This window comes from Columba livia, chromosome 10, assembly GCF_036013475.1.
Source record: "Columba livia isolate bColLiv1 breed racing homer chromosome 10, bColLiv1.pat.W.v2, whole genome shotgun sequence".
Lineage (NCBI taxonomy): Eukaryota > Metazoa > Chordata > Aves > Columbiformes > Columbidae > Columba > Columba livia.
The window spans coordinates 23,035,410-23,061,098 of NC_088611.1; the positions used below are offsets into that span (position 1 = coordinate 23,035,410).

Genomic DNA, 25,689 nt, shown 5'->3' on the forward strand with positions numbered 1-25,689 from the left:
ATCGCTGATAGGCGGCGAGAGAGGTGATTGACGTGTCCCGGGGAGCCAACCGGGATGCGGCAAGGGGCGGGAGCTGCGGTCTCCCTAGTGCGCATGCCCAAACCGCGAGCGCTGATAGGCGGCGAGAGAGGTGATTGACGTGTCCCGGGGAGCCAACCGGGATGCGGCAAGGGGCGGGAGCTGCGGTCTCCCTACTGCGCATGCCCCAGCCGCGATCGCTGATAGGCGGCGAGAGGGGTGATTGACGTGTCCCGGGGAGCCAACCGGGATGCGGCAAGGGGCGGGAGCTGCGGTCTCCCTACTGCGCATGCCCCAGCCGCGATCGCTGATAGGCGGCGAGAGGGGTGATTGACGTGTCCCGGGGAGCCAACCGGGATGCGGCAAGGGGCGGGAGCTGCGGTCTCCCTACTGCGTTTGCCCCAGCCGCGATCGCTGATAGGCGGCGAGAGGGGTGATTGACGTGTCCCGGGGAGCCAACCGGGATGCGGCAAGGGGCGGGTGCTGCGGTCTCCCTACTGCGCATGCCCAAACCGCGAGCGCTGATAGGTCCGCGGTTTCTCGGTGCCGCGCCGTGGGGGGAGACCGGGAGCGAACGGGAACGGGGGTCGGGGCGGCTGCGGAGCGCTCGCTGCGGCCGGCGCCCGGGCATCGGGAGGCGGGCGGCTCAGGGCCGCCCTTCGTGAGGTTCCCCGGAGGCGGCAGGAGGGCGGAGGGGAAGGAGGCGACAGCCGGGGACCTCCCGCCGCGGGCGTCTCCGGGGCGCGGCGGCTGTCGGTGCCCGCGGAGCCCGGCGGGACGGCGGGGGAGCGCGAGGGGAACGGAGCGGCGAAAGAGGCGGCAGGTGAGTGCGGCAGCGGCGAGGGTGACCGTGCCGTTGGAACGGGGGGAGCGGGAGGGGCCGGCGCGGCGCGGCGCGGAGGCGTTCGGTTCCGGTTCCCCCCCCGCCCCCCCCCCCCCCGCCCTTACGGCCGCGCTGGCGAAGCTGCTGGGAGGCGTGCGGTCCGGAGCCGCGTCTCCCTCCGGCGCAGCGCCCGTGCCCGGTGCGGCAGCCCCTCCGGGAGCGGCGCAGCCCCCGTCGGTCGCGGGGACGGTTACAAGCAGAGCTAAGGCGCGGTTGCGGGCGGGCTGGGTGGCGTGGCGAGCGGGGCGCCGCTTCGGCGGGAGCTCGGGGCGAGCCCCGGCGGGTTCCGTGTCCTGCGGGCGCGGCTTTCGCGCCGCGGCTCTCTCTGTGCGCTTTTTTGTTTGGTCGCGTTTGTTTTTTGGGTTTTTTTTTGGCGGGATTCCCGCGAAACGCGGCACGACCGCTCGCCCGGGGCTGCCGCGGCGGGTCTCAGTGGCGCCGTCCTGTGGGCAAAGCGCGGTACTGCACCCGGCCGCCCCAACGCGGTGCCGCGGCGCGCCTCGGTGCTGCCGCCCTGTGGCGAAACTCGGGTACTGCAGCGCACGGCAAGGCGGGGGGCAGAGACGCCGATCGAGCCGCGGGGGTTCGCGGTCGGGTCTGTGCGTGCCGGTGTCCGTCCCCCCGACGGGGGTCAGGTCCCCATTTGTGTGAAAACGACATCCCTCCCTCGGTGCCTCCTTAAACGTTTAATGACGTAAATATTGCTCCTGCTAACGTTGTCGGCGCGGCTTCTTTCCTCAGTGGATCCGTCCGGCAGTCGGTGGCCCACGGTTGCTCGGCAACAGCAGAAGCGGATTGAAGGGACCGGCCGCTGGAGGATGCCGAAGCCTCCCGGGTCAGCGGTGGGAGCAGCTTTGCGTAAAGCGAGGGGTACGTGAAGCCGGGCGTGCGGTGCCGACCGCCCAGCAGGTAAGGGAAGCTAAAGCTTTACCTCCAGGGACTTCTGCCCAGAAAGCTGAAGCAATTGCTCTCGCGTGAGCTGTAGAGTTACGCAAAGAGAAGAAGATTAGTAGCTGCACTGGTTCTAAGCAGGTTTCTTGAAGGGTGCAGGCCCTTGAAGCCGTTTGAAAAGAATAAAGTGTATTAACGGCACAAGGGAGGCAGATTAAACGTGATGCTCCGGTTGCTGGAAGCTGTGCTGTTGCTAGGAGAGTTGCCGTCACGCGTTGCAACGGGCCTCAGAAGGGAAACGCTGCTCAGGAAACTGGCCATAAATTGGCAGGCGCCGCTGTCAAACCAGCCACCGAGAGGACCGAGACCGGTACGGAAGCCGCGTCTCTGAGCCCAGGTGGCCGTGTCCTCCAGCCAACGTCAGGGAACTGTAACAAAGAGGATAAGCAATTAATAGGAGATTAATAGCCCGATCAGAATTAGGGTCCAAAGGAGCCGTCACCGGCGACGGGAGAGCAGCGGCGCCTCGCGGCGCGAGGAGCTGACGCGCTCTGTCGAGATCGGACGAACAGGTAAGAGCGAATTTAGAAGCTCTGTGCGAACGAGGCAATGGGAAACGTGCCTAGAAAACCATCTTGATGGTGCACGCGGGGTACAGACAAGAGCAGCCGGACGAGGGAAACGTACCAGGACAACGCTGGCAAAGGGAGTTCTCCGAGCTGCCTGGAAAAGGGGGGTGTCGATACCGGCCGGCACGAACGGCTCCCTTCTCGGGTCGGCCGGAAGCGTTGCCGTGCCGGGGGGCGGCTGCCGGCCTGCGGGCCGGGGCTGCGGCTGTTTGGGGCGCTGCCCCCGCTTTGTTTTCCTCGGGGAGTCCCCCCACGTTCGGGGGCTTGTGGGACGTGCACGTGCGAATGACACGGTGTTCCCAGCTGCTCTGTTCTCTGCCTTGTTTTTCCAGACGCCTGTCCCTGTTTTCTCTTCCCGCTTTTGAAGAGAAGCTGCCGAGTTAGCGTACGCTGCGGTGAAGTTCTACAAGATGCGGCCCTCAGGAACCGGTTGCTGTGGGGTTGCTCGTGCGGCCAGGTTTTGGTGTCGGTTGTTCCGGCGCTCCGTCGCGGTGTAGAGCCGGCCCCGTACGTAGCGGTGAGGCGTACCGCAGTTCGGTTTGATTCTCGGATAGGCCTCGGCTCTGACTGTGCACTCGAACGCCAAAACCTACAGCGGAAGCTGCGGTGGCTTTAGCGTGCAAGGGGCGCGAGCGCCGTGAAGCCGCCCGTGTGGCCGAGCGTCCCGATCGCGGCGCTGAGCGTTAGACGGACTTGAGCCGCGTGCCGGAATCGTTTTGTTTTGGAGAGGGCGGGATAAACTTGGAGCACAACTTGTGAGGGCGGTACGTCGTGGGCAGGTTTTAGTATTGCCTGTGGAGTGCCGCTAGAAGCGTTCGTAGTTCTTGCTTGTCTCTGTTACAAGATGAGCCGTGTCGTCCTGCGTGACGCGTAACGGGAGGACGGCGCGGTAGCGGTGCTCTGCAAAAGAGCCCGTTGGGCGGTATTTTAGCTCGCGGGAAAGGGATTGGGGAACCACCTGGTGGGAATGCGAGGAGAGCAGCCCTGGCGGAATCTGAGGAGCCGAGGCCGTTGTATAAATTGGACAAGGAAGGAAAGGCTGCGGGCAAAGCGCGGTACTGCACCCGGCCGCCCCAGTGCGGTGCCGCGGCGCGCCTCGGTGCTGCCGCCCTGTGGCGAAACTCGGGTACTGCAGCGCACGGCAAGGGGGGGGGCAGAGACGCCGATCGAGCCGCGGGGGTTCGCGGTCGGGTCTGTGCGTGCCGGTGTCCGTCCCCCCGACGGGGGTCAGGTCCCCATTGGTGTGCAAACGACACCCCTCCCTCGATGGCTCCTTAGGAGGGTTAATCCCAGTCCTCGTTCTTTTGGCAGCGGCGGGTCTGTGACCTCGCGGGAAGCCCAGGCTGCTGCACAGAGCTCGTCGGGAGCGGGAGCCGCGGAGGCGGGGGGCCTCGACGAGCCAGAGCTGCGGCAGACGGAGGGGGCGCGCGCGCTGCCCGGGGGCCGCGTCCGGCGGAGCCGGAGTGACCTGCGGCGGCAACGAGCGGGAGCCGCTCGGAGCTGGAGCGGCCGTTGGCCGCGCCTTCCCTGGGGAGGTGAGCGCGGGGAGCCCGGCCTCTCTCTCCCTCGGGGATTAAACCCGCGCCCGTCCGCGCCCTTCCCGGGGGCGGCGGCGAGGCGGGTTCCCCCGGCTCTCCCGGGGCGGCCCCGCTGCCGGGGGGCGCGGGCGAGGCGGCGGCAGCGCCTCCTCGGTGCCGGGGGGCGGAGGGGAGAGAGACCTGCCGGCCGGAGCCACGGGGCGCGCGGCCCCTCGGGCAGGGCGCTCCCGGTCTCTGGGCCGCAGGCCGGGGGCGGCAGACGGGTTCAGGTGCTCTGGCCTGCTTTTTAGCCAGCGCGGCCTTCTCCGCGCCGTGAAGAAAATCCCGCGCGGTCGATTCCGCTTGCCGCTCGGGAGATGCCGCGTCTCTGGGGCCGTGGACTGGGGAAGAACGTTTGCGAGTTGGAGGGCGCTACAAGATATTCCGCGGGGAAGCCGGAGAAGAGGCAAATTGGCTGCCAGCGGAGTTGCGTTCCTTCGGTTTAGGACGTTCAGCTTGTCCTTCCAGAGAAGGAGCAGTCGTGGGTAGGGCCGAGAGAGGCTTTTAGGCGCGTGATCGGAATTGGAGCCAAATGGCACTCGACGTTGCCGCCGTGGGTCTTGGCTTTCAGTGGTTTCCCCGCGGCTGCCTGGTGTTTGGGAGCTCGGAGCGGGCATTTTTTTTCCCCCAAGGAGAGGCTGTGCTTGAAACAGAACTTGCTTGAAGAAGACAGACGAGGCGGGTGAGGATGCAGAGCGGGCCAATCAGATCGCTCGGGAGGGCTGGAGGGGCGGAGCGCCGATAGGCGGGGAGAATGGCAATTGATGTGCGTAGGCAGCCAATGAGGTTGCCGGGGGGGCGGGCGTTGCGGTGTCCGTACTGCTCATGCCCAACTTGCGCAGTCCTCAGTCAGGTCCGACGCTGAGGCGGGCACCTGGGGGCGGAGCGCGGGAAGGAGCATCCAATAGGAGGACGGCGCGGCGGGGTGGAAAGCAGCCAATCAGAGCGCGCCGTCTCAATCCCGTTTGAACAGCTGCCTCCCTGGCAAACGCGTCCGTGGGGTCCCGGGGCGGGTAGCGGGAGTTAACGGGGAAACGGGGGTCGGGGCGAGGGAGGGGAGGCTGTGGAGCGCTCATTTTGGCCTCTCCGTCCCTTTTGCCTCTCTCTTCCTCTCTCTGTGTCTCCTTGTCTTGCTCCCTGTCCCTGTCTTTCTCTGGTAAGCTGACCTGCTCTTTGCCCTTCTTTTTTTGTGGAATCACAGGCTCCTTCTGCTTGGAAAAGACACGTGCAGTTTTAAATTTGGGTTTGAATTCTAGGCTTTTTTTTCCCCATTAGCCTGGGGATGCAGAGCGGGCCAATCAGATGGCGCGGGAGGACTGGAAGAGCGGAGCGCTGGTTGGCTGCCTAGGCACGTCAGTTACCATTCTGTCTGCCTATCAGATTGCCAGAGGGGCGGGCGTCGAGGGCTGGGTACTGCGCATGCCCTAAAGCTCGAGCGCTGATAGGCGGAGAGATGCTGATTGGCGTGCCTCCCGCAGCCAATGATGTTGCCGAAGAGGCGGGCGTTGCGGTGTCCCTACTGCGCATGCCCCACTGGCGAGCGCTGATAGGCGGCGAGAGAGGTGATTGACGTGTCCCAGGGAGCCAACCGGGATGCGGCAAGGGGCGGGAGCTGCGGTCTCCCTAGTGCGCATGCCCAAACCGCGAGCGCTGATAGGTCCGCGGTGTCTCGGTGCCGCGCCGTGGGGGGAGACCGGGAGCGAACGGGAACGGGGGTCGGGGCGGCTGCGGAGCGCTCGCTGCGGCCGGCGCCCGGGCATCGGGAGGCGGGCGGCTCAGGGCCGCCCTTCGTGAGGTTTCCCGGAGGCGGCAGAAGGGCGGGGGGGAAGGAGGGGACAGCCGGGGACCTCCCGCCGCGGGCGTGTCCGGGGCGCGGCGGCTGTCGGTGCCCGCGGAGCCCGGCGGGACGGCGGGGGAGCGCGAGGGGAACGGAGCGGCGAAAGAGGCGGCAGGTGAGTGCGGCAGCGGCGAGGGTGACCGTGCCGTTGGAACGGGGGGAGCGGGAGGGGCCGGCGCGGCGCGGAGGCGTTCGGTTCCGGTTCCCCCCCCCCCGCCCTTACGGCCGCGCTGGCGAAGCTGCTGGGAGGCGTGCGGTCCGGAGCCGCGTCTCCCTCCGGCGCAGCGCCCGTGCCCGGTGCGGCAGCCCCTCTGGGAGCGGCGCAGCCCCCGTCGGTCGCGGGGACGGTTACAAGCAGAGCTAAGGCGCGGTTGCGGGCGGGCTGGGTGGCGTGGCGAGCGGGGCGCCGCTCCGGCGGGAGCTCGGGGCGAGCCCCGGCGGGTTCCGTGTCCTGCGGGCGCGGCTTTCGCGCCGCGGCTCTCTCTGTGCGCTTTTTTGTTTGGTCGCGTTTGTTTTTTGGGTTTTTTTTGGCGGGATTCCCGCGAAACGCGGCACGACCGCTCGCCCGGGGCTGCCGCGGCGGGTCTCAGTGGCGCCGTCCTGTGGGCAAAGCGCGGTACTGCACCCGGCCGCCCCAACGCGGTGCCGCGGCGCGCCTCGGTGCTGCCGCCCTGTGGCGAAACTCGGGTACTGCAGCGCACGGCAAGGGGGGGGGCAGAGACGCCGATCGAGCCGCGGGGGTTCGCGGTCGGGTCTGTGCGTGCCGGTGTCCGTCCCCCCGACGGGGGTCAGGTCCCCATTTGTGTGAAAACGACATCCCTCCCTCGATGCCTCCTTAAACGTTTAATGACGTAAATATTGCTCCTGCTAACGTTGTCGGCGCGGCTTCTTTCCTCAGTGGATCCGTCCGGCAGTCGGTGGCCCACGGTTGCTCGGCAACAGCAGAAGCGGATTGAAGGGACCGGCCGCTGGAGGATGCCGAAGCCTCCCGGGTCAGCGATGGGAGCAGCTTTGCATAAAGCGAGGGGTAGGTGAAGCCGGGCGTGCGGTGCCGACCGCCCAGCAGGTAAGGGAAGCTAAAGCTTTACCTCCAGGGACTTCTGCCCAGAAAGCTGAAGAAATTGCTCTCGCGTGAGCTGTAGAGTTACGCAAAGAGAAGAAGATTAGTAGCTGCACTGATTCTAAGCAGGTTTCTTGAACGGTGCAGGCCCTTGAAGCCGTTTGAAAAGAATAAAGTGTATTAACGGCACAAGGGAGGCAGATTAAACGTGATGCTCCGGTTGCTGGAAGCTGTGCTGTTGCGAGGAGAGTTGCCGTCACGCGTTGCAACGGGCCTCAGAAGGGAAACGCTGCTCAGGAAACTGGCCATAAATTGGCAGGCGCCGCTGTAAAACCAGCCACCGAGAGGACCGAGACCGGTACGGAAGCCGCGTCTCTGAGCCCAGGTGGCCGTGTCCTCCAGCCAACGTCAGGAAACTGTAACAAAGAGGATAAGCAATTAATAGGAGATTTATAGCCCGATCAGAATTAGGGTCCAAAGGAGCCGTCACCGGCGACGGGAGAGCAGCGGCGCCTCGCGGCGCGAGGAGCTGAAGCGCTCTGTCGAGATCGGACGAACAGGTGAGAGCGAATTTAGAAGCTCTGTGCGAACGAGGCAGTGGGAAACGTGCCTAGAAAACCATCTTGATGGTGCACGCGGGGTACAGACAAGAGCAGCCGGACGAGGGAAACGTACCAGGACAATGCTGGCAAAGGGAGTTCTCCGAGCTGCCTGGAAAAGGGGGGTGTCGATACCGGCCGGCACGAACGGCTCCCTTCTCGGGTCGGCCGGAAGCGTTGCCGTGCCGGGGGGCGGCTGCCGGCCTGCGGGCCGGGGCTGCGGCTGTTTGGGGCGCTGCCCCCGCTTTGTTTTCCTCGGGGAGTCCCCCCACGTTCGGGGGCTTGTGGGACGTGCACGTGCGAATGACACGGTGTTCCCAGCTGCTCTGTTCTCTGCCTTGTTTTTTCAGACGCCTGTCCCTGTTTTCTCTTCCCGCTTTTGAAGAGAAGCTGCCGAGTCAGCGTACGCTGCGGTGAAGTTCTACAAGATGCGGCCCTCAGGAACCGGTTGACGTGAGGGAAATGCTTTCTGACCGCCTGCGCGGTGAGGGGACGGTTTTCACCTTTTAGCTCCTTCTGCACGACAAGAGGGAGACGGAAGGTTAAGTAACACGTTGTTTAGGAGCTGAGAGCTTAGTTTGTATTTAACTAATAATTAAGAGACGTGTTGTCAGCGAGAAACTAAACGATTACAACTAACCTCATCAAATGAAGTAAAGACAGGCCAGCCAGGCGTGGTGGTGGAGTTGCTCTCTATGTGAGAGAGCAGCTACAGTGTACTAAATTCTGCCCAGGAGCGGATGAGGAGCGAGTTGAGAGTGTATGGGTCAGGATCAAGGGGCAGGCTGGCAGGGGTGACACTGCTGTGGGCGTCTGTTACAGGCCACCAGATCAGGCTGAGGAAGTTGATGAGGCCTTCTATGGGCAGCTGAGAGCGGCCTCACGGTCACAGGCCCTGGTTGTTGTGGGGGATTTTAAGTTCCCTGGTGTTTGCTGGAAGGACCGTTCAGCCAGCCAGCCACAGTCCAGGAGGTTCCTGCCGTGCATCGGTGAGAACCGCCTCATGCAGGTGGTGGAGGAGCCGACTAGGAGAGGTGCACTGCTGGATCTCATCCTCGCTAGCAAGGAGGGTCTGGTCGAAGCAGGAAAGGTTGAGGGCTGCCTGGGCTGCAGTGACCACGAGAAGGTGGAGTTCAGCATCTTGGGCGGCAGGAACAGAATAGCAAGTAGAATTGCAGCCCTGGACTTTAGCAGGGCTAACTTTGGCCTTTTCAAGCAATTGCTGGGGGAAATCCCACGGGCAAGACTGCTTGAAGGAAAAGGGGCCCGAGATAGCTGGGTTGCATTCAGAGATTGCTTCTTCCACGCTCAGGATCAGAGCATCCCCACACGAAGGGAGTCAAGGAAGGGAGCCAGGAGGCCTGCGTGGTTGAACAGGGACCTGTTGGGTATGCTCAAGCAGAAGAGGAGAGTTTGCAGGTCATGGAGGCAGGGGCTGGCCACTTGGGAGGAATATAAGGCTGCTGTTAGAGGATGCAGGAAGGCAGCTAGGATAGCCAAGGCCCCCTAGAATTACAGCTGGCGAGAGGGGTCAAGGACAGCAAAAAGAACTTTTTCAAATACATAGCAGATAAAACTAACACCAGAGGCAATGTAGGCCCACTGATGAACGGGGTGGGTGCCCTGGTGGCAGAAGATACAGAGGAGGCAGAATTCCTGAATGCCTTCTTTGTCTCTGTCTACTCTGCCGGAGGCCGTCCTGGGGAGCCCTGTACCCCTGAGACCCCGGATGAAGCCAGGTCAGTGGAGGAGTTTGCTTTAGTCGATGAGGACTGGGTTAGGGAGCAATTAAATAGTCTGGACATCCATAAATCCACGGGTCCGGAGGGGATGCACCCGCGGGTGCTGAGGGAGCCGGCTGAAGTCACTGCTGGACCGCTCTCCGTCATCTTTGCCAAGTCTTGGGAAACGGGGGAGGTGCCCGAGGATTGGAGGAAAGCAAATGTCACTGCAGTCTTCAAAAAGGGCAAGAAGGAGGACCCGGGTAATTACAGACCGGTCAGCCTCACCTCTGTCCCTGGGAAAGTAATGGAACAGCTTCGTCTGGACAATAGAGCAGTGAGGTGGGTTGCAAACTGGCTTAAGGAGAGAAGCCAGAGAGCGGTAGTCAATGGTGCGGAGTCCAGCTGGAGGCCAGTATCCAGCCAGTATCATTAACGATTTGGACGAGGGAATAGAGTGCACTATCGGCAAGTTTGCTGATGACACCAAGCTGGGAGGGGTGGCTGACACGCCAGAGGCTGTGCTGCCATCCAGAGACCTGGACAGGCTGGAGAGTTGGGCGGGGAATAACCTGATGAAATTTGACAAGGGCAAGTGTAGAGTCCTGCATCTGGGCAGGAACAACCCCAGGTTCCAGTATAGGTTGGGAAATTACATATTAGAGAGCAGTGGAGGGGAAAGGGACCTGGGGGTCCTGGGGGACAGCAGGGTGACCATGAGCCAGCCCTGTGCCCTTGTGGCCAGGAAGGCCAATGGCATCCTGGGGTGTATTAGAAGGGGGGTGGCTAGTAGATCGAGAGAGGTCCTCCTTCCCCTCTGCTCCGCCCTGGTGAGACCGCATCTGGAATATTGTGTCCAGTTCTGGCCCCTCAGTTCCAGAAGGACAGGGAACTGATGGAGAGGGTCCAGCGTAGGGCAACGAAGATGATTAAGGGAGTGGAGCACCTCCCTTATGAAGAAAGGCTGAGGGAGCTGGGTCTCTTTAGTTTGGAGAAGAGGAGACTAAGGGGGGACCTTATCAATGTTTATAAATACATAAAGGGTGAGTGCCATGAGGATGGAGCCAGGCTCTTCTCGGTAGCAAACAACGATAGGACAAGGGGTAATGGGATCAAGCTGGAACACAAGAGGTTCCGCTTAAATTTGAGAAGAAACTTCTTCTCAGTGAGGGTGGCAGAGCCTGGCCCAGGCTGCCCAGGGAGGTTGTGGAGCCTCCTTCTCTGGAGACATTCAAAACCCGCCTGGACATGCTCCTGTGCGACCTCACCTGGGCGTTCCTGCTCCATGGGGGGATTGGACTGGATGATCTTTTGAGGTCCCTTCCCGTCCCAAACATACTGTGATACTGTGAAGAATGCGGCTTAGCAGCGCTGCTGACTCTGCCGTCCCGTTCCCTTCCCCGTTTCAGCCGGCGAGGCGGCCGGAGGACCCGCTCTGTGCGGCCGCGGGGCCCGCGGAGTCGAGGGCTCTGTCGGCGCGCCCCGGGGGTTTCTCTGGAGAGACTCCTCGTCTCGGTCGCGTCGCGGCGGGGACGGACGAGGACCTCTGGCGAGGGGTCTTTCTGCGCTGGGAGCCGGGACCGGGCACGCGCTCGCGGGGCATCCGTAAGTCGCGGTACGGAATTTAGGCAGGATCGCGCGCACGGGCTTGCGAGCGCCTTACAGGCGTGCGGTGGTTGCTCGTGCGGCCAGCTTTTGGTGTCGGTTGTTCCGGCGCTCCGTCGCGGTGTAGAGCCGGCCCCGTACGTAGCGGTGAGGCGTACCGCAGTTCGGTTTGATTCTCGGATAGGCCTCGGCTCTGACTGTGCACTCGAACGCCAAAACCTACAGCGGAAGCTGCGGTGGCTTTAGCGTGCAAGGGGCGCGAGCGCCGTGAAGCCGCCCGTGTGGCCGAGCGTCCCGATCGCGGCGCTGAGCGTTAGACGGACTTGAGCCGCGTGCCGGAATTGTTTTGTTTTGGAGAGGGCGGGATAAACCTGGAGCACAACTTGTGAGGGCGGTACGTCGTGGGCAGGTTTTAGTATTGCCTGTGGAGTGCCGCTAGAAGCGTTCGTAGTTCTTGCTTGTCTCTGTTACAAGATGAGCCGTGTCGTCCTGCGTGACGCGTAACGGGAGGACGGCGCGGTAGCGGTGCTCTGCACAAGAGCCCGTTGGGGGGTATTTTAGCTCGCGGGAAAGGGATTGGGGAACCACCTGGTGGGAATGCGAGGAGAGCAGCCCTGGCGGAATCTGAGGAGCCGAGGCCGTTGTATAAATTGGACAAGGAAGGAAAGGCTGCGGGCACAGCGCGGTGCTGCACCCGGCCGCCCCAACGCGGAACTCTAATGTGGAATTCCTGTGTTTCAGAGGGGGAGCTGTGACCGCCCCGTGCTCAGCAGACCCCCCAGCCCGGGTGGGGGGAGCAGCGCCGGAGCGGGAGACGCGGCTCCGTCCTCCGTCCCCAGCGTGCCGGGGGGCGGCTGCCAGCCTGTGGGACGTGGCTGCGGCTGTTCGGGGCGCTGCCCCCCCATGTTTGGGCGCTCTGGTATGTACATAGGTAAATGGCGTTTTAAAGTAATGTGCTGCCCGCTGGGGCTGTTTTCCTTTTCTACCTTTTTTTTTTTTGAGTGAATAAATGGGGGGACTCGGGGGGTGACGATGATGTTGCTGGAGGAGCAGGCCAGTGAGAGATGGGGGCTTTCAGCCCCAAAACGCCTGAACAATCATGGGTGGGGTGTTTAGTGGTACTGTGGGGAGGAGAAATGTCTCCCTGTCCGTTGCAGAGAAAACAGAACAATCCCACATCAAAGCTGTCCTAGAGAAGTACTTGCTGTTTGTCATTGCGGTTCTAGAGCAGCCCGATGTGCTGTTAAAGGTTGTGGTGGTGCGGGTCAGGGATCCCCAGGCTGTGCCGAGACCGCAGGACGGCTGCTGGTGGAACAAAGTCAAGGACAACTTCTCAGAGTAAGAACCTCTCTATTTGTTCTCCTCGGGACACATCCCTTTGCCTCTGGACCCCTCACAAGCTCACTCGCCACCTTGTTCCCTCAGAAACCCGTTTCCTCCCAGTTCCTCTGCGATTACCCTGCCTGCCTTTGGGTCCCTGCAGGCTCGTTGGTGGCATCACGGTGCCTGTTTGACCTTTTGCCCTGTTAAATTCCCCTCTTTTCTCTCTTCCCCTCAAAACTTCCCCAGTTGCTCTTGTCACATCCCAGAGGCCTCATTTTCCCCTCTTGTCTCCTCTCAGGACCCCCATCTGTTGGCCCCTGTCGAGGGTTTAGATTGCGGGGTGACAGTAAAACCCTGGCAGATGTATTGTTAACCCCGTCTCCCCCCACTTCCCACTTTTGCCCCTCCCTCTCCCCCCTTCCCACTCAGGACAGGCGATCCGGAGGGAAAGAAGGACACAGAGAAGAGAGTTGGAAAAACTGGCAATGTTTTACTAATGCTATATTAAGAGTAGAGAAAATAATACAAAACCAATCCTGAAAGTCTCAGCAACTGCAGAGCCGGCACCTGAAGTCCTGGACTGGACTCTGCAGCCAACCGGAGCTGGATTCAGTCTCTCAGTAGGCCTCAGTTTGCAGGGACGACTAGCAAGGTCCTCTCCTAATGTCACCATAAGCAGAAGGGACGAAAAGGGGCAAAGAGGACAAGATCCTCATGATCTGCCACTTCTATATGAAGTATTCATGTGAAGGGGATGTTATACACGGTTGGTCAGTTTGTTGGTCACCTGTTTCTTGTTGCTCCTCTTGCAAGATGTGAATCTGTCCTTATCAACAAGTAAGCATTCCATTGCATTGTTTACCAAAACATGTGTCTGGTTCTCCAGGAAAATGCAGCTAATATGAAGCTTTAGCTGACAGGCAAATTCACTGAAAGAGAAACTTGTTTTTTAATGAAACCAGGACAGCCCCCTCCCCAATCCCCTCAGGACTCCTCTGATTCCCATCTGCTCCTCTCAGGACAGCTGAGCTTGTCTTTTGGGGCCCCTGAGAGCCCCCATTTACCTTCTTTTACCTACCTTTGTTGTTGTTCCCAGCCTATCCTGGTGTTTTCCATCCTTCAGGACTTACTTATTACTGTTGTGAGAGTCCGAGAGAAAAGGAAGAGTGTCTGCTACTTACAACTGTCGTTGTTGATCTACAGTGTTTTAGAGACGGATTCTTGCAGTATCTATTTCTGGTTCGTCCTTCACTCCTCCCCAGACCGCAGCGCTGGTCCGAGTTCCCCAGCACACGTGTGTGTGTCCAGCCGGGTACGCCGGGGGAGCGCGTCAGGGCGGGCAGACGGCTGAATGGACGCGCTGTCAGCGACTGCGGAACGAGCTGGGGCTGCTTTGACCGTGTCCAGCCTTGTGCGTGTGGTTTGTTTTCACTTGCAGGCTGAAACAGCAGTTTCCTCAATTAAAAACACCCCAACATGTCCCCCGGCCCCCAACAAAAATAACGCCAAAAATGCCACTGAAAGAAACACAGGGAGTTTTTAAAAAATTTCCTTTAGCTTTCTCTCCCCTCCACCCCTACCCTGCTGCGTTCAGTGCAGTGAATGACCGTGAGGAGATGGCTGTGGATCTGGCTGTTGAAGGGTGTGTGAAGGAGAAGGAGGTGTGTGTAGAGCAGGATTGGTGGTGGAGGTGAGTGCAGCTGGTTCGGGTGTGGGGCTGTAAATTCTTTTTGGAGGCTTCCTAGTTTCTGGTGTCACCTGCGGGGTGAAGTGTGACTCTGTGCAGGTTTGAAAGGTGCCACGTGCAGAGCTCCCTCATTTGCCACCAGATCTCCCAATCACAGAGACAGCGTCGCTGTGCAGCTGCTAAGGACAGCGCGTCTCGTGCAGAACAGCATCCTTTGTGCTCCGTGTGCGTGTTCCTCCTTTGAAATGAAGTTGGGCCGCCCGGTGTTCCACGTTACGTGTGGTACCTGCTGGGCTGAGTCTCCTCCCCGCGCTCCGGTCGGTTCCGTCGCGCTGCCGCAGCCCCGGCAGCACCGCGGCGTTCGCTGGACGCGTTGTTGGCGGAGCCGGCACCGACAATCTTGACACGTCGAGGTGCTGCGGTGGGTTTGCCTGGAAATTCCAAGGTAATTCCAAGGCAGACAGTAATAATCCCCAATTTATGTAGTAAAATTTAAAAGAGTGGAATATAAATACTGGAGCGCTAATTGGAAGTAATACCTGTAGAGAAAAAAACCTCTAGTTTATATCTACAATAAAAAATAATGTGTGCTAGTTAATCCGCCTGGTAGTAATGTAATGATAAAAATGTTAAAGTGTAAATAGATGAAATTATATAGGCATGAGCAAGAAGTAAATTTAATTTCAGCTATTACTTGGTGAACTAGGCAGCAGTTGTTCCCAATCTGAATGCTAGTTTAAAAAACACATTGTTTGGAATTCCTTTTAAATGATAAAGGCAGAAAACTAATGTGGAGTCATTGGTAGCTTCATTTGAACAACCGTTATGAAATAAACCGCAGACACGAATGACTGCATAGGAAACAAAGTGAGGAAGCTTTAGATTTTAAACAGCATTGGAAAGTGATCGGGAGTGTTTAGTATTTAAATTATAACAGACCCACGAGATGGGAGGCAACAAAGCTCAGAACCAAACAGAGTCAAAACGTTACATTTCTTTTTTTAAAGAGAAGTATAAAGGAACCACGAAGTAGTGGCTGTTTATAAACAGAGGTATTAAAAAGTTCCCAGGCAGTAATGATTCCCAACAGAACACTAAAAGATATTTAGATGTAAAATAATATTAGAAAACAGTTATGACAGTCTGAATTTAACCACAGCTTTTTTGGGGTTGTGCAAAAACATGACCGCTATTAATTACCTCTGAGTTAAAATAAAAAGACATCAAACTAGATGTGATTAACAACAGCTAATTTTAATTTTTCAGTGTGCTATCCAGTCCGGCTTCTCCCTCCAAGGGCGTGGTCTGAGAAAGCCAGACCCCCAACTCCACCCCGTCCAAGCTCCGCCCCTGCCAGTCTGTGCCCTCCCCGAGGCGCGTGTCCCTTACAGACCCCTCCCAGCAGCATAATGCATCGAAGCCCCGCCCGCGGCTCCACCCCTAAACTCAGCCCCTGCTAAACCACGCCCCCTCAGAGCACGTGCTGTACAGAGTCCACTCTACTCTCGGCTCCACCCCTCCCTTCCTAAGCTACGCCCTCTTTGGGCGTGTCGTTCTCCCTACCCCAAGCGGCTCCTCCTATGGGGGTGTGACACACGGAGGCCCCACCCCCTGCCCAGTTCCCCCAGGTGGGCCTCCTAATGGGCGTGTCCTCCCAGTCCCCGCCCCTCAGCACGGATCCCACCCCCGTGGGTGGGGCTACACCCAGCTGCGCGCGCGGCCCCCCCACCCATGCGTGACCCTAAGTAACCCCATGGCAGCCCTATGGCTGCCCCACAGGTACCGCTACAGCAGCCCTGCTCCTGCCCCGCAAGAGCTCCAGACACGCCTCTGCAGAGCCCCCACAGCAGCCACTTCAGTGCCCCACAGCTATCACCGCAGCCGCCCCATCCCGCCCCACGGCCGCCGCTGCGGGACCCCTGGAGCCCCCGGCCCCACACCCGCCCCGCAGCCCCACAGCGCGCGGTCTCGCGGCCGCGGTGCCGGTGAAGCCACGTGCCGGCCGCGGCCGGAGGAGCCGCCGGTTTTCCCCCCCGCACCCCCCGATCGCTGCTGCCGCGGCCCGAGGAGCCGCCGGTTTCCCCCCCACATCCCCCGATCGCTGCTGCTGCCGCGACCGGAGGAGCCGCCGGTTTCCCCCCCACACACCCCCCGATCGCTGCTGCTGCCGCGGCCGGAGGAGCCGCCGGTTTTCCGCCTAGCCCCGACTCTCCTCCTTCCTCCTCAATCGCCGCTGCATGCCAACACCATGCCTTCTCTTCCGCCATCTTGTTTCCCCCTTCTCCTCTCATTCGCTATTTTATACCGAGGGAGGGAGGAGGCGCTCGCTGATTGGCTGACAGTGTCAGCCTCGGAAGTCGTCCATTGGCTCATCCCCACGAGGGGTTCTCCGAGGGGGTGGGAGAAAGGCGCTGATTGGTCACCGTGTCGCTGAGGGGAGGAAGGCACTGATTGGTCACTTTCCGCCGAAGTTCGCCCTCCCAGTAACAGGCGCTGATTCGCTAGCGCCCCTGAGGTAGAAAAGGCGCTGATTGGTCGGCGTTTTCTCGCCGACGTTAGCCCACAGCAACGAAGCGCTGATTGGGCAGCGCGGCTGACGGGGCGGATCGTCCATTGGAAGGAGGGCGGGCGGGGGGCGGGACCGGGCGGGACAACGAGGTAATAAATGGGGCGGCGCAGGACGCGCGCAGGACCAGAAAGGCGGAGGCGGCAGCGGCAGCGCGAGCTCATCGCCCCCCCCCCCCCCCCCCCCCCCCCCCCCCCGCCCGCCGCGGGAAACCGGAGAACGGCAGGAACGGCGGCCGGAATCAGTTAACGGGATGGGTAAGGGCGGTAATTATCGTGCGGGTGTTAATTGGGGCTCGGCGGGTTAATGAGTGACCGGCGGGCTGGGGTGTATCTGGGGGTTTTGATCGGAACTGGGGTTTTAAAGCCGCGGGTTTGGGGGGGGGGGGGGGGGGGCGGGGGCGATTAAGGCTCCCGAAGCCGCTTTAGCGGCTTAAATCGTTGTGTTGAACGCGGGAGGAGCCGGTTCGGGGCTTTTCTCAGCAAGCGGGGCTGGTTTGGGTCTAATTCGGCTTTTAAAAGATGTTTTTACGTAATTTTTGGGTGCCGATTTGTGCCAGAAGGCGCCTTTGAAATCTGTTTATTGAGGGTTTATCAGGAGAATTAAAGTTTAAAGCTCGGGGAGATTTGGGGCTTTTCCCCGGGATTTTGAGTCCAAATCGGTTTTTTTAGAGCCCTTATTTATTTAAATTGTTATGTTTAAAGGGTTTATTTGAGGTTTTATTTGGAACATTTTGGGCGGGTTTGAGGCTCCTAAGATTTAATTGTTGGTTTATTATTTGATTTATTATTTCACTGCGGTTCGGGGCTCCTGAAGACGCTGAGTTGTTTCAATTATTTAGCGCTGTGAGGAGCCGTTTTGGGGCCGTTGGGGTCTAAATCGGCTTTTTAAAAGGTTTATTTAACGCGTTTAAAGTTTGAGGGGCCGATTTGCGACTTTAAAGCTTTTTGAATCTACTTATTGATAAGAATTTATACAATAGATTAATATTTAAAGCCCGGGGGGAGATTTGGGGCTGTTTCCCAGGATTGCGAGTCCAAATGCGTTTTTTTCTGTTAACCGCTTATTAATTTACATTATTATATTTAAACGGGGCTTTTTGAGGTTTTATGAGGGTTTTTTTGAGCATTTTGGGCGGTTCTGAGGCTCCTAAAGCCGCTTAATTGTTTAAATTATTAATTGTTAAAATAATGTAAGTAGTTGTTGAAATAAGTGTGTAAGTTATTGTATTTAAAGCCGGGAGGGGCATTTCGTTGCTTTTTGGGGGGTTTTAGGGCTGAATTCACTTCATTGAACGTGTCTAGAGCTGGGGGTCCCAGATCTGGTGCTGATTTGGCCCCAAAAAAAGCTTTAAAAATCTATTTATTTATATAATTTACTGAATTAATATTTAAGCGGGAACATGTTCGGCTTTTTTAACCCGCCGCCATTTTGTCTCCCCCGTCCCGCTCTCCCTCACGCTGAGGGGGCCGAGGAGACGCTCGCTGATTGGCCGGTGCCGTCTGGCGGGAAAGCCTCCCCCGGCTCAGCCCCGCTCGGCTGTCTCCGAGGGAGAGAAAGGCGCTGATTGGTCGCTGCCTCTGAGGAGAGAAAGGCGCTGATTGGTCGCCGCCTCCCTAAACCCACGTAATTGTTTACATTCCATTTTAAAATTTATTTCTATATTTTAATTTAATTTAACTTATTTTTAATTTAATTTAAATTTAAATTATTAAAGTTAATTTTAAATTAATAGTAAATATATAGACTAAATCAATATAGCAATATGCTACTATAAACGATATAATATGATGAATAGTAGAAATATATAATATATAATCTGATATAATTAACTGATCAACTAATACTCATTGATATTACGTAATGAAATTTATAATTAATATATAATGGCATAATATAATGATATCTATAATATACTATTGTAATGATATTCATTAAATATTAATATATACTGTATATATTATGTATAATTACTATGTAATGTATCTAATCTATTTTTACATATATATCTTATTATATAAAGCTGTGAGGGACCATATTTGGGCAGGATTTTGAGATTTTTAAGGCTGTTTGGTCTCAAATTCAATTTACTTCATTTTGGGGCTGTTTTTAGGATAATTTGTGCTCAAAGAAGCTTTCAAGATCCATTTTTTTGGCAGTTAATTTGCTCACTCGGTTAATGTTGAAGCGGGGGGATTTGGGGCTGTTTCCCAGGACTGTGACACAAATAACGGCCCTTTCCTTCCCTTTCCCACTGCAGCTCCTGCGCAGAGAACAGCGAAGGCAGCCTGGCCACGCCCCCTCCGGCTGACCACGCCCCCCGCTCCGGCTGACCGCGCGTGCCCCCCCCGCAACTCGGCTGACCGCGTGCCCCCCCCAACTCCGGCTGACTGTGCCCCCCTGCCCCCCGGCTGATCCCGTGCCCCCCCCACTGCACTCCTGCTGACTGTGCGCCCCCCCCACCTCCTCCGGCTGGCCACATCTCCACTGCACACCATGGCGGGGATGGGGCGGGGGGGGATCACAAGGGTCTATGGGGCGGTGTGGGGGTCAGGGCGGCTGTGGGGTCAATGGGGTTGTTGTGGGGTGAAACACCCCTGAAGAGGCTGAACACCCTGCAGGTGAGTGACCCACACAGTGCCCCACAGTGCCCCATAGCACCTCCACTCTGCCCTATGGATCCACAACACTGCCCCACAGCACCCTATAGCTCCTGCTTGCTATCCCACAGCACCCCATGGCTTCTCCACTCTGCCCCATATGTCTACAGCAGTGCCACAGAGTACCTCATATGTCTTCCACTCTGCCCCATGGGTGCAGAGTGCTGCCCTACAGCACCCTATAGCTCCTGTACTCTGCCCCACAGATCCACAGTGCTGTCCCACAGCACCCTATAGCTCATCTGGCCTATAGACCCACTGTACTGCCCTACAATGCCCCATGGCTTCTACACTCTGCCCCATAGACCCACAACACTGCCTCACAACACCCCATTGCTCCTGCACTCTGCCCCATGGATGCCCAGTAACGCCCCACAGCACCATATAGGTCCTGTACTCTGCCCCATATATCCACAGGAGTGCCCCCCAGCACCCCATGGCTCCTGCACTCTGCCCCATGGATGCCCAGTACTGCCCAACAGCACCATATAGGTCCTGTACTCTGCCCCATACATCCACAGGAGTACCCCCCAGCACCCTATGGCTCCTGCATTCTGACCCATGGATGCCCAGTACTGCCCCACAGCACCATATAGGTCCTGTACTCTGCCCCATACATCCACAGGAGTGCCCCCCAGCACCCCATGGCTCCTGCACTCTGCCCCATGGATGCCCAGTACTGCCCCACAGCACCGTATAGCTCCTCTACTCTGCCCCATACATCCACAGGAGTGCCCCCCAGCACCCCATAGTGACTCTACTCTTCCCCATAGAGCCACAGTGCTGCCCCACAGGACTCTACTCTGCCCCTTAGACCCAGAGAGCTGCCCCACAGCAGCCTGTAGGTGCTGCGTTCTGCCCCATTGGTGCAAAGTGCTGCCCCACAGCGCCCCACACGTCTGTCCACCTGACCACCCTTCCCTCCTGACTGCGCCTGCACTGCCCACTATGGGTGGGTCACAAGGGTCTATGGGGCGGTGTGGGGTCAATGGGGTTGTTGTGGTGTGAAACACCCCTGAAGAGGCTGAACACCCTACAGGTGAGTGACCCACACAGTGACCCACAGCAGCCCATAGCCCCTCTGCCCTATAGAGTCACTGCACCCCATAGCTGCTTTTACTCTGCACCATAAATGGACAGCAGTGCTGCACAGACACACAGTGCTGTCCCACAGCACCCCATATCTTGTTCACTCTGCCCTATAGACCCACAGTGTAACCCTACAGCACCCCATAGTTCCTCTGCCCTATAGATCAACAGCACTGTCCCAGAAAACACCATAGCTTCTTCCCACTAGCCCATAGGCCAGCAATTCTGCCCTACAGCGCACTAGCTCCTGCACCCTATCCCATAGACCCACAGCAGTGCCCCCCAGATCCAGTCTGCCCTATACAGCCACAGCACTGCTCTGCAGCACCATATACTTCCAGCACTCTGGCCCATTGATATGTAGCACCCCACAGCTGCTGCATTCCACCCATAGATCGAGATTCCTGGGTCCCCTCACCCCACCAGCTGTCCTGGGTTGCGATGCTGCACGGGGCCCTGTGCACAACAAAATGAGGACAGCATGGCTGCTGGGCGCCACCCTGCTTGGAATCCAAGATGGCTGGGGGGGGAGGGCTGGCAGCCATGCTGGCACTGCCGGAGGGGCTGTTGGTCTGCACCGTGCTCAGGCGGCAGCTCCCGGCTGTATCGGCTGCTCCTGTGGCCCTGCACCCTGCCCATGGGAACAAGGTGGCTGCCCTGATGGGCGTGGCCATCTCGGCTGTTGTGTCCCTGCTGGTGGGTGGGGCTATGACTGTCATGGCTGCCAAGCCTGTGCTGGAAGGGTGGGGCTGAGGTGGGTGGGGCCTGCCTAGGGTGGCCATTTTGGGGTGGGGCCCAAGGTGGGTGGTGGGGCCTGTGGCTCTGCTTGCCCCTGACGGCCATCTTGGAAAAGGGCAGCGCTGTGCCGCTGCCATCCTGACGTTGCTCCCCCAGGGCCATGTTGGGGGATTTTTAACCTGGTTTTGGGGCCAGTTCTCACCCAATAAAATTAAATAATGTAAAAAAACCTTAAGCATTTGGTTTCTTCCATTTCCAGTGAAGGATTTGGGGGTGGGGTTTAGGGTTGAGGGTGGGGCTGAAGATGTGGGCGGGGCCACTGCCAACCCCACCTCCCTCCCAAGCTCTCCCCAATGTGCCTTCTTGAAGGGGTGTGCCCCAACCAGGACCCCCGCCCTTTCCAAGCACCTCACCCTCCCCGCTGGGCTCCTCCCCCTTGACCCACACTTCCACCCCCATTGGTGGGCTCCCTGCAGGGGATGTGGCCTACAGACCTACAACTCCTTCCCCTCCCCTGCTGAGCCATGTACCCGACAGGGCATGACAGGGGCAGACAAAGCTCAAGAAAGACCAACAGAGCCAGGCAGGGCCTGAGAGAGCTTGAGAAAGTCCGACAGAGCCCGACAGGGCCCGAGAGAGTTTGACGGATCCTCACAGAGCCTGACAAAGCTTGGCAGAGCCCAACAGGACCCGTCAGGGCCTGACAAATCTTGTCAGTTCCTGATAGAGCCTCAATGTGTATGACAGAGCCCTGGGGGTCTCAACAGAGCCTGAGAAATCTTGACAGGGCTCAGCAGACCCCAAGAGGTCTCGACAGAGCCCTACAGAGCCCATCAAAGCCTGACAGAGCCTGACAGACCCAAGAGGTCTCACAGGGCTTCACAAAAACCAACAGTGTCTGACAGAGCCCGACAGGAGTGCAGGTGCTGTCACTTCCAGTGAGGGTCCAGGTGATTTGATAAGGGTGGTGGGTGGGGCCTGGGGTGATTGACCCCTCCCCTTTCCCAGGGGATTGTGGGAAGGGGTGGGCGGGGCTCAGGGTATTTGAGCCCCAGTCCCTAGGTAGGGAAGCTCATTCTGCTGCTGGGCTGCTTGGGTGCTGGTTCTCTGCTGCTCCTTTAGCAGTCGGCAGCTTTTGAGCTGTTTAAGCTGCATGGACGGATGTGTTTGGAGAAGTGGAGATGTCTGCTTGAGGTAGGACCTTCAGGAGCAGAGAAGTTTCAATTGCAGCTGTAGTTGAAAGTATGTTTGTAACTATTTTTCATTTATTGCATCAATTCCTGGTACTTGGTGTTTTCCATAAATTCCTGATTGCAATGAAGATGGGGTGTTAATTCTTGGTTTGTATTGGTGTGTAACAAGTTGCTGATACAATCTCTCCTCCTAGGATGCTCAGGTTATCTACCAGGGGTTAGGATGAGCATCTCGTATCTGTAGGTGGAGTTTTAGCATTTCTGAAGGAAGCAGCAGGACCATAAGGCAGAGTGTCTTTCAAGCTACGGGGTGGCTCATGGCCTCCCTGATCACCCACAGAACAGTGTGTTGTCCACAGAACCTTTGCAGTGTGCGGTGGACCCTGGTAGATCATTCAAATGTAACTCCCAGAACTCAGTCAAGGTGAACGATGGCTAGGGAACTAGTATGGACAACCGCTATCTGAGTGCTTATTATTGTGTATGTCTTTTCGTATTGTGGGTGATTGTCGAGGGTTAAGATTGCGGGGTGACAATAAAACCCTGGCAGATGTATTGCTAACCCCCTCTCCCCCCCTCCCCACACTTCCCCCTCCCTCTCCCCCCTTTTCACTAGGGAGAGGCGATTGGGAGGAAAAGAAGCACAGAGTGAAGAGAGTTGGAAAAAAATTAAAGATGTTTTACTAATGCTACTAATAAGAATAGAGAAAATAATAGAAAATATACAAAACCAGTCTTGAAAGTCTCAGCAACTGCAGAGCCGGCACCTGAAGTCCTGGATTAGACTCTGCAGCCAACCGGAGCTGGATTCAGTCTGTCACTGGCCTCAGTTTGCAGGGACGACTAGCAAGGTCCTCTCCTAATGTCACCATAAGGAAGAGGGAAAAGGGAAAAGCACATGAGATCCTCGTGATCTCCCACTTTTATATGCAGTATTCACGTGAATGGGATGTTATAAACAGTTGGTCAGTTTCTTGCTCGCTTTTTTCTCGTCGCCCCTCTCACGAGATGTCCATCTGTGCTTATCAATAAGTTTGCATTCCATTGCAATGTTTACCAAAACATGTGTCTGGTTCTCCAGGAAAATGCAGTTAATATGAAGCTTTAGCTGACAGGCAAATTCACTGAAAGAGAAACTTGTTTTTAGCAAAACCAGGACATTCCACCCCTTATAATATGCCATTCACTGAATGCTTAAACCTTATCAATACAATCTATCAATACAATCTAATTACTCACTACTACTATATATATATATATACATATGTACATATATACACAGGAGTAATTAATCAGTAGACCATCCTTTAAAAAGTTCATTAAGTTCATTTTGTCACGACAGTCTCCCAGGGCAGGAAAAATGGTACAAGTGCATCTCATGACCACTGTTTGTGGGTTAAAGACATCAACTTCGAAGAAGTTGTCAGGCGCCACTCGAAGAAGCTAGCTCTGGTTTCGTCATCACTGTTTTGATCTGAAAAACACTTATTAAACATTGTTAGCATGGCAATTCACATCCTGCAGTTCAGTATTGCGTATTTTCACCTAAACTCAAATCCCCTTGAGGTACACACCGAAATTCTCCATCCTTAAGCATCACCCACCAGGTGCTGCCAGGTCCCTGGGCAAAAACAATCCCACGAATGGGCTTGCCTTTGCCTGAGCCAGGATTAACCCAGACTGCCTTTCCTAACATGTTTTTCATGTGTACTACAGGGACTTTATCTCCTTCTACAGTCTGTGTAACTTCTGACTGGGCAGGCCCGGCTCGATTCATTGATCCCCTTTTGTTGACCAACCAAGTGGCTTTTGCTAAATGTGAATCCCAGTTTTTAAAGGTTCCACCACCAAGTGCCTTTAGTGTAGTTTTTAGCAAACCATTGTACCTTTCAATTTTCCCAGAGGCTGGTGCATGATATGGAATATGATACACCCACTCAATACCATGTTCTTTGGCCCAATTGTCTATAATACTGTTTTTGAAATGAGTACCATTGTCTGATTCAATTCTTTCTGGCGTACCGTGTCGCCAAGGACTTGCTTTTCAAGGCCCAAGATAGTATTTCGGGCTGTAGCATGAGGTACGGCATATGTTTCCAACCATCCAGTGGTTGCTTCCACCATTGTAAGTACATAACGCTTACCTTGACGTGTTTGTGGAAGTGTAATATAATCAATCTGCCAAGCTTCTCCATACTTATACTTTAACCATCGCCCCCCATACCATACAGGCTTTAACCGTTTCGCTTGTTTGATTTCGGCGCAAGTCTCACATTCATGAATAACCTGTGAAATAGTGTCCATAGTTAAATCCACCCCTCGATCGCGAGCCCATTTATATGTTGCATCTCTACCTTGATGCCCTGAAGCATCATGGGCCCACCGAGCTAGGAAAAGTTCACCTTTATGTTGCCAGTCCAAGTCCACCTCAGCTACTTTAATCTTAGCAGCTTGATCTGCTTGTTGGTGGTTTAGATGTTCCTCGGTGGCTCGACTTTTAGGCAGATGAGCATCTACATGCCGAACTTTCACAGGCAGGCTCTCTAGCCGAGCAGCAATGTCTTGCCACAGTGTGGCAGCCCAAATGGGTTTACCTCTGCGCTGCCAGTTGCTTTTCTTCCATTGCTGTAGCCACCCCACAAGGCATTTGCTACCATCCATGAGTCAGTATAGAGATAAAGTATTGGCCGCTTCTCTCGTTCAGCAATGTCCAAAGCCAGCTGGATGGCTTTCACTTCTGCAAATTGACTAGATTCACCTTGTCCTTCAGTGGCTTCTGTAACTTGTCGTGTGGGACTCCACACAGCAGCTTTCCACCTTCGATGTTTTCCTACAAGACGACAGGATCCATCTGTGAACAGTGCATACTGCTTATCAGTCTCTGAAAGGGTATTATACGGTGGTGCTTCTTCAGCACGTTTTACTTCCTCATCATCTGGAGACATCCCAAAGTCTTTGCTTTCTGGCCAGTCTGTAATCACTTCTAAGATCCCTGGGCGACTGGGATTTCCAATTCGAGCTCGTTGCGTGATCAGTGCAATCCGTTTACTCCACGTAACTTCGGTTGCATGATGTGGAGAGGGAACCGTCCCTTTGAACATCCAGCTCAGCACCGGCAGTCGAGGTGCCAGGAGGAGCTGTGCTTCAGTACCGATCACTTCTGAAGCAGCTCGAACTCCTTCATATGCTGCTAGTATCTCTTTTTCAGTTGGAGTATAGTTGGCCTCAGATCCTTTGTATCCTCGACTCCAAAAACCTAAGGGTCGACCTCGCGTTTCTCCTGGTGCTTTCTGCCAGAGGCTCCAGGTAAGTCCATTATCTCCGGCTGCAGTGTAGAGCACATTTTTAACATCTAGTCCAGTCCGAACTGGTCCAAGGGCCACCGCATGAGTTATCTCACGCTTCATTTGTTCAAAGGCTTGTCGTTGTTCAGGGCCCCACTCAAATTGGTTCTTTTTACGAGTCACTCGATAGAGAGGGCTCACAATCTGGCTGTAGTCAGGAATACGCATTCTCCAAAAACCTACAACGCCCAAGAAAGTCCGTGTCTCCTTTTTATTAGTAGGTGGAGACATTGCTGCAATTTTGTTGATCACATCTATTGGGATCTGAC

The 25,689-nt window shown here is 56.8% G+C and overlaps 1 protein-coding gene across 1 annotated transcript; it reads left to right on the forward strand.

Moving 5' to 3' along the window:
- The first annotated feature begins 687 nt into the window (after window positions 1-687).
- On the forward strand, window positions 688-15,061 carry LOC135580416 (uncharacterized). The gene is made up of 9 exons (XM_065074793.1): window positions 688-841; window positions 1,643-1,771; window positions 2,754-2,878; window positions 10,908-10,967; window positions 11,562-11,739; window positions 12,047-12,158; window positions 13,406-13,554; window positions 13,701-13,833; window positions 13,973-15,061. The coding sequence occupies exons 2-9, from the start codon at window positions 1,720-1,722 to the stop codon at window positions 14,232-14,234; spliced, it is 1,071 nt and encodes a 356-aa protein (XP_064930865.1). The 5' UTR covers window positions 688-841; window positions 1,643-1,719; the 3' UTR covers window positions 14,235-15,061.
- Window positions 15,062-25,689: the final 10,628 nt, after the last annotated feature.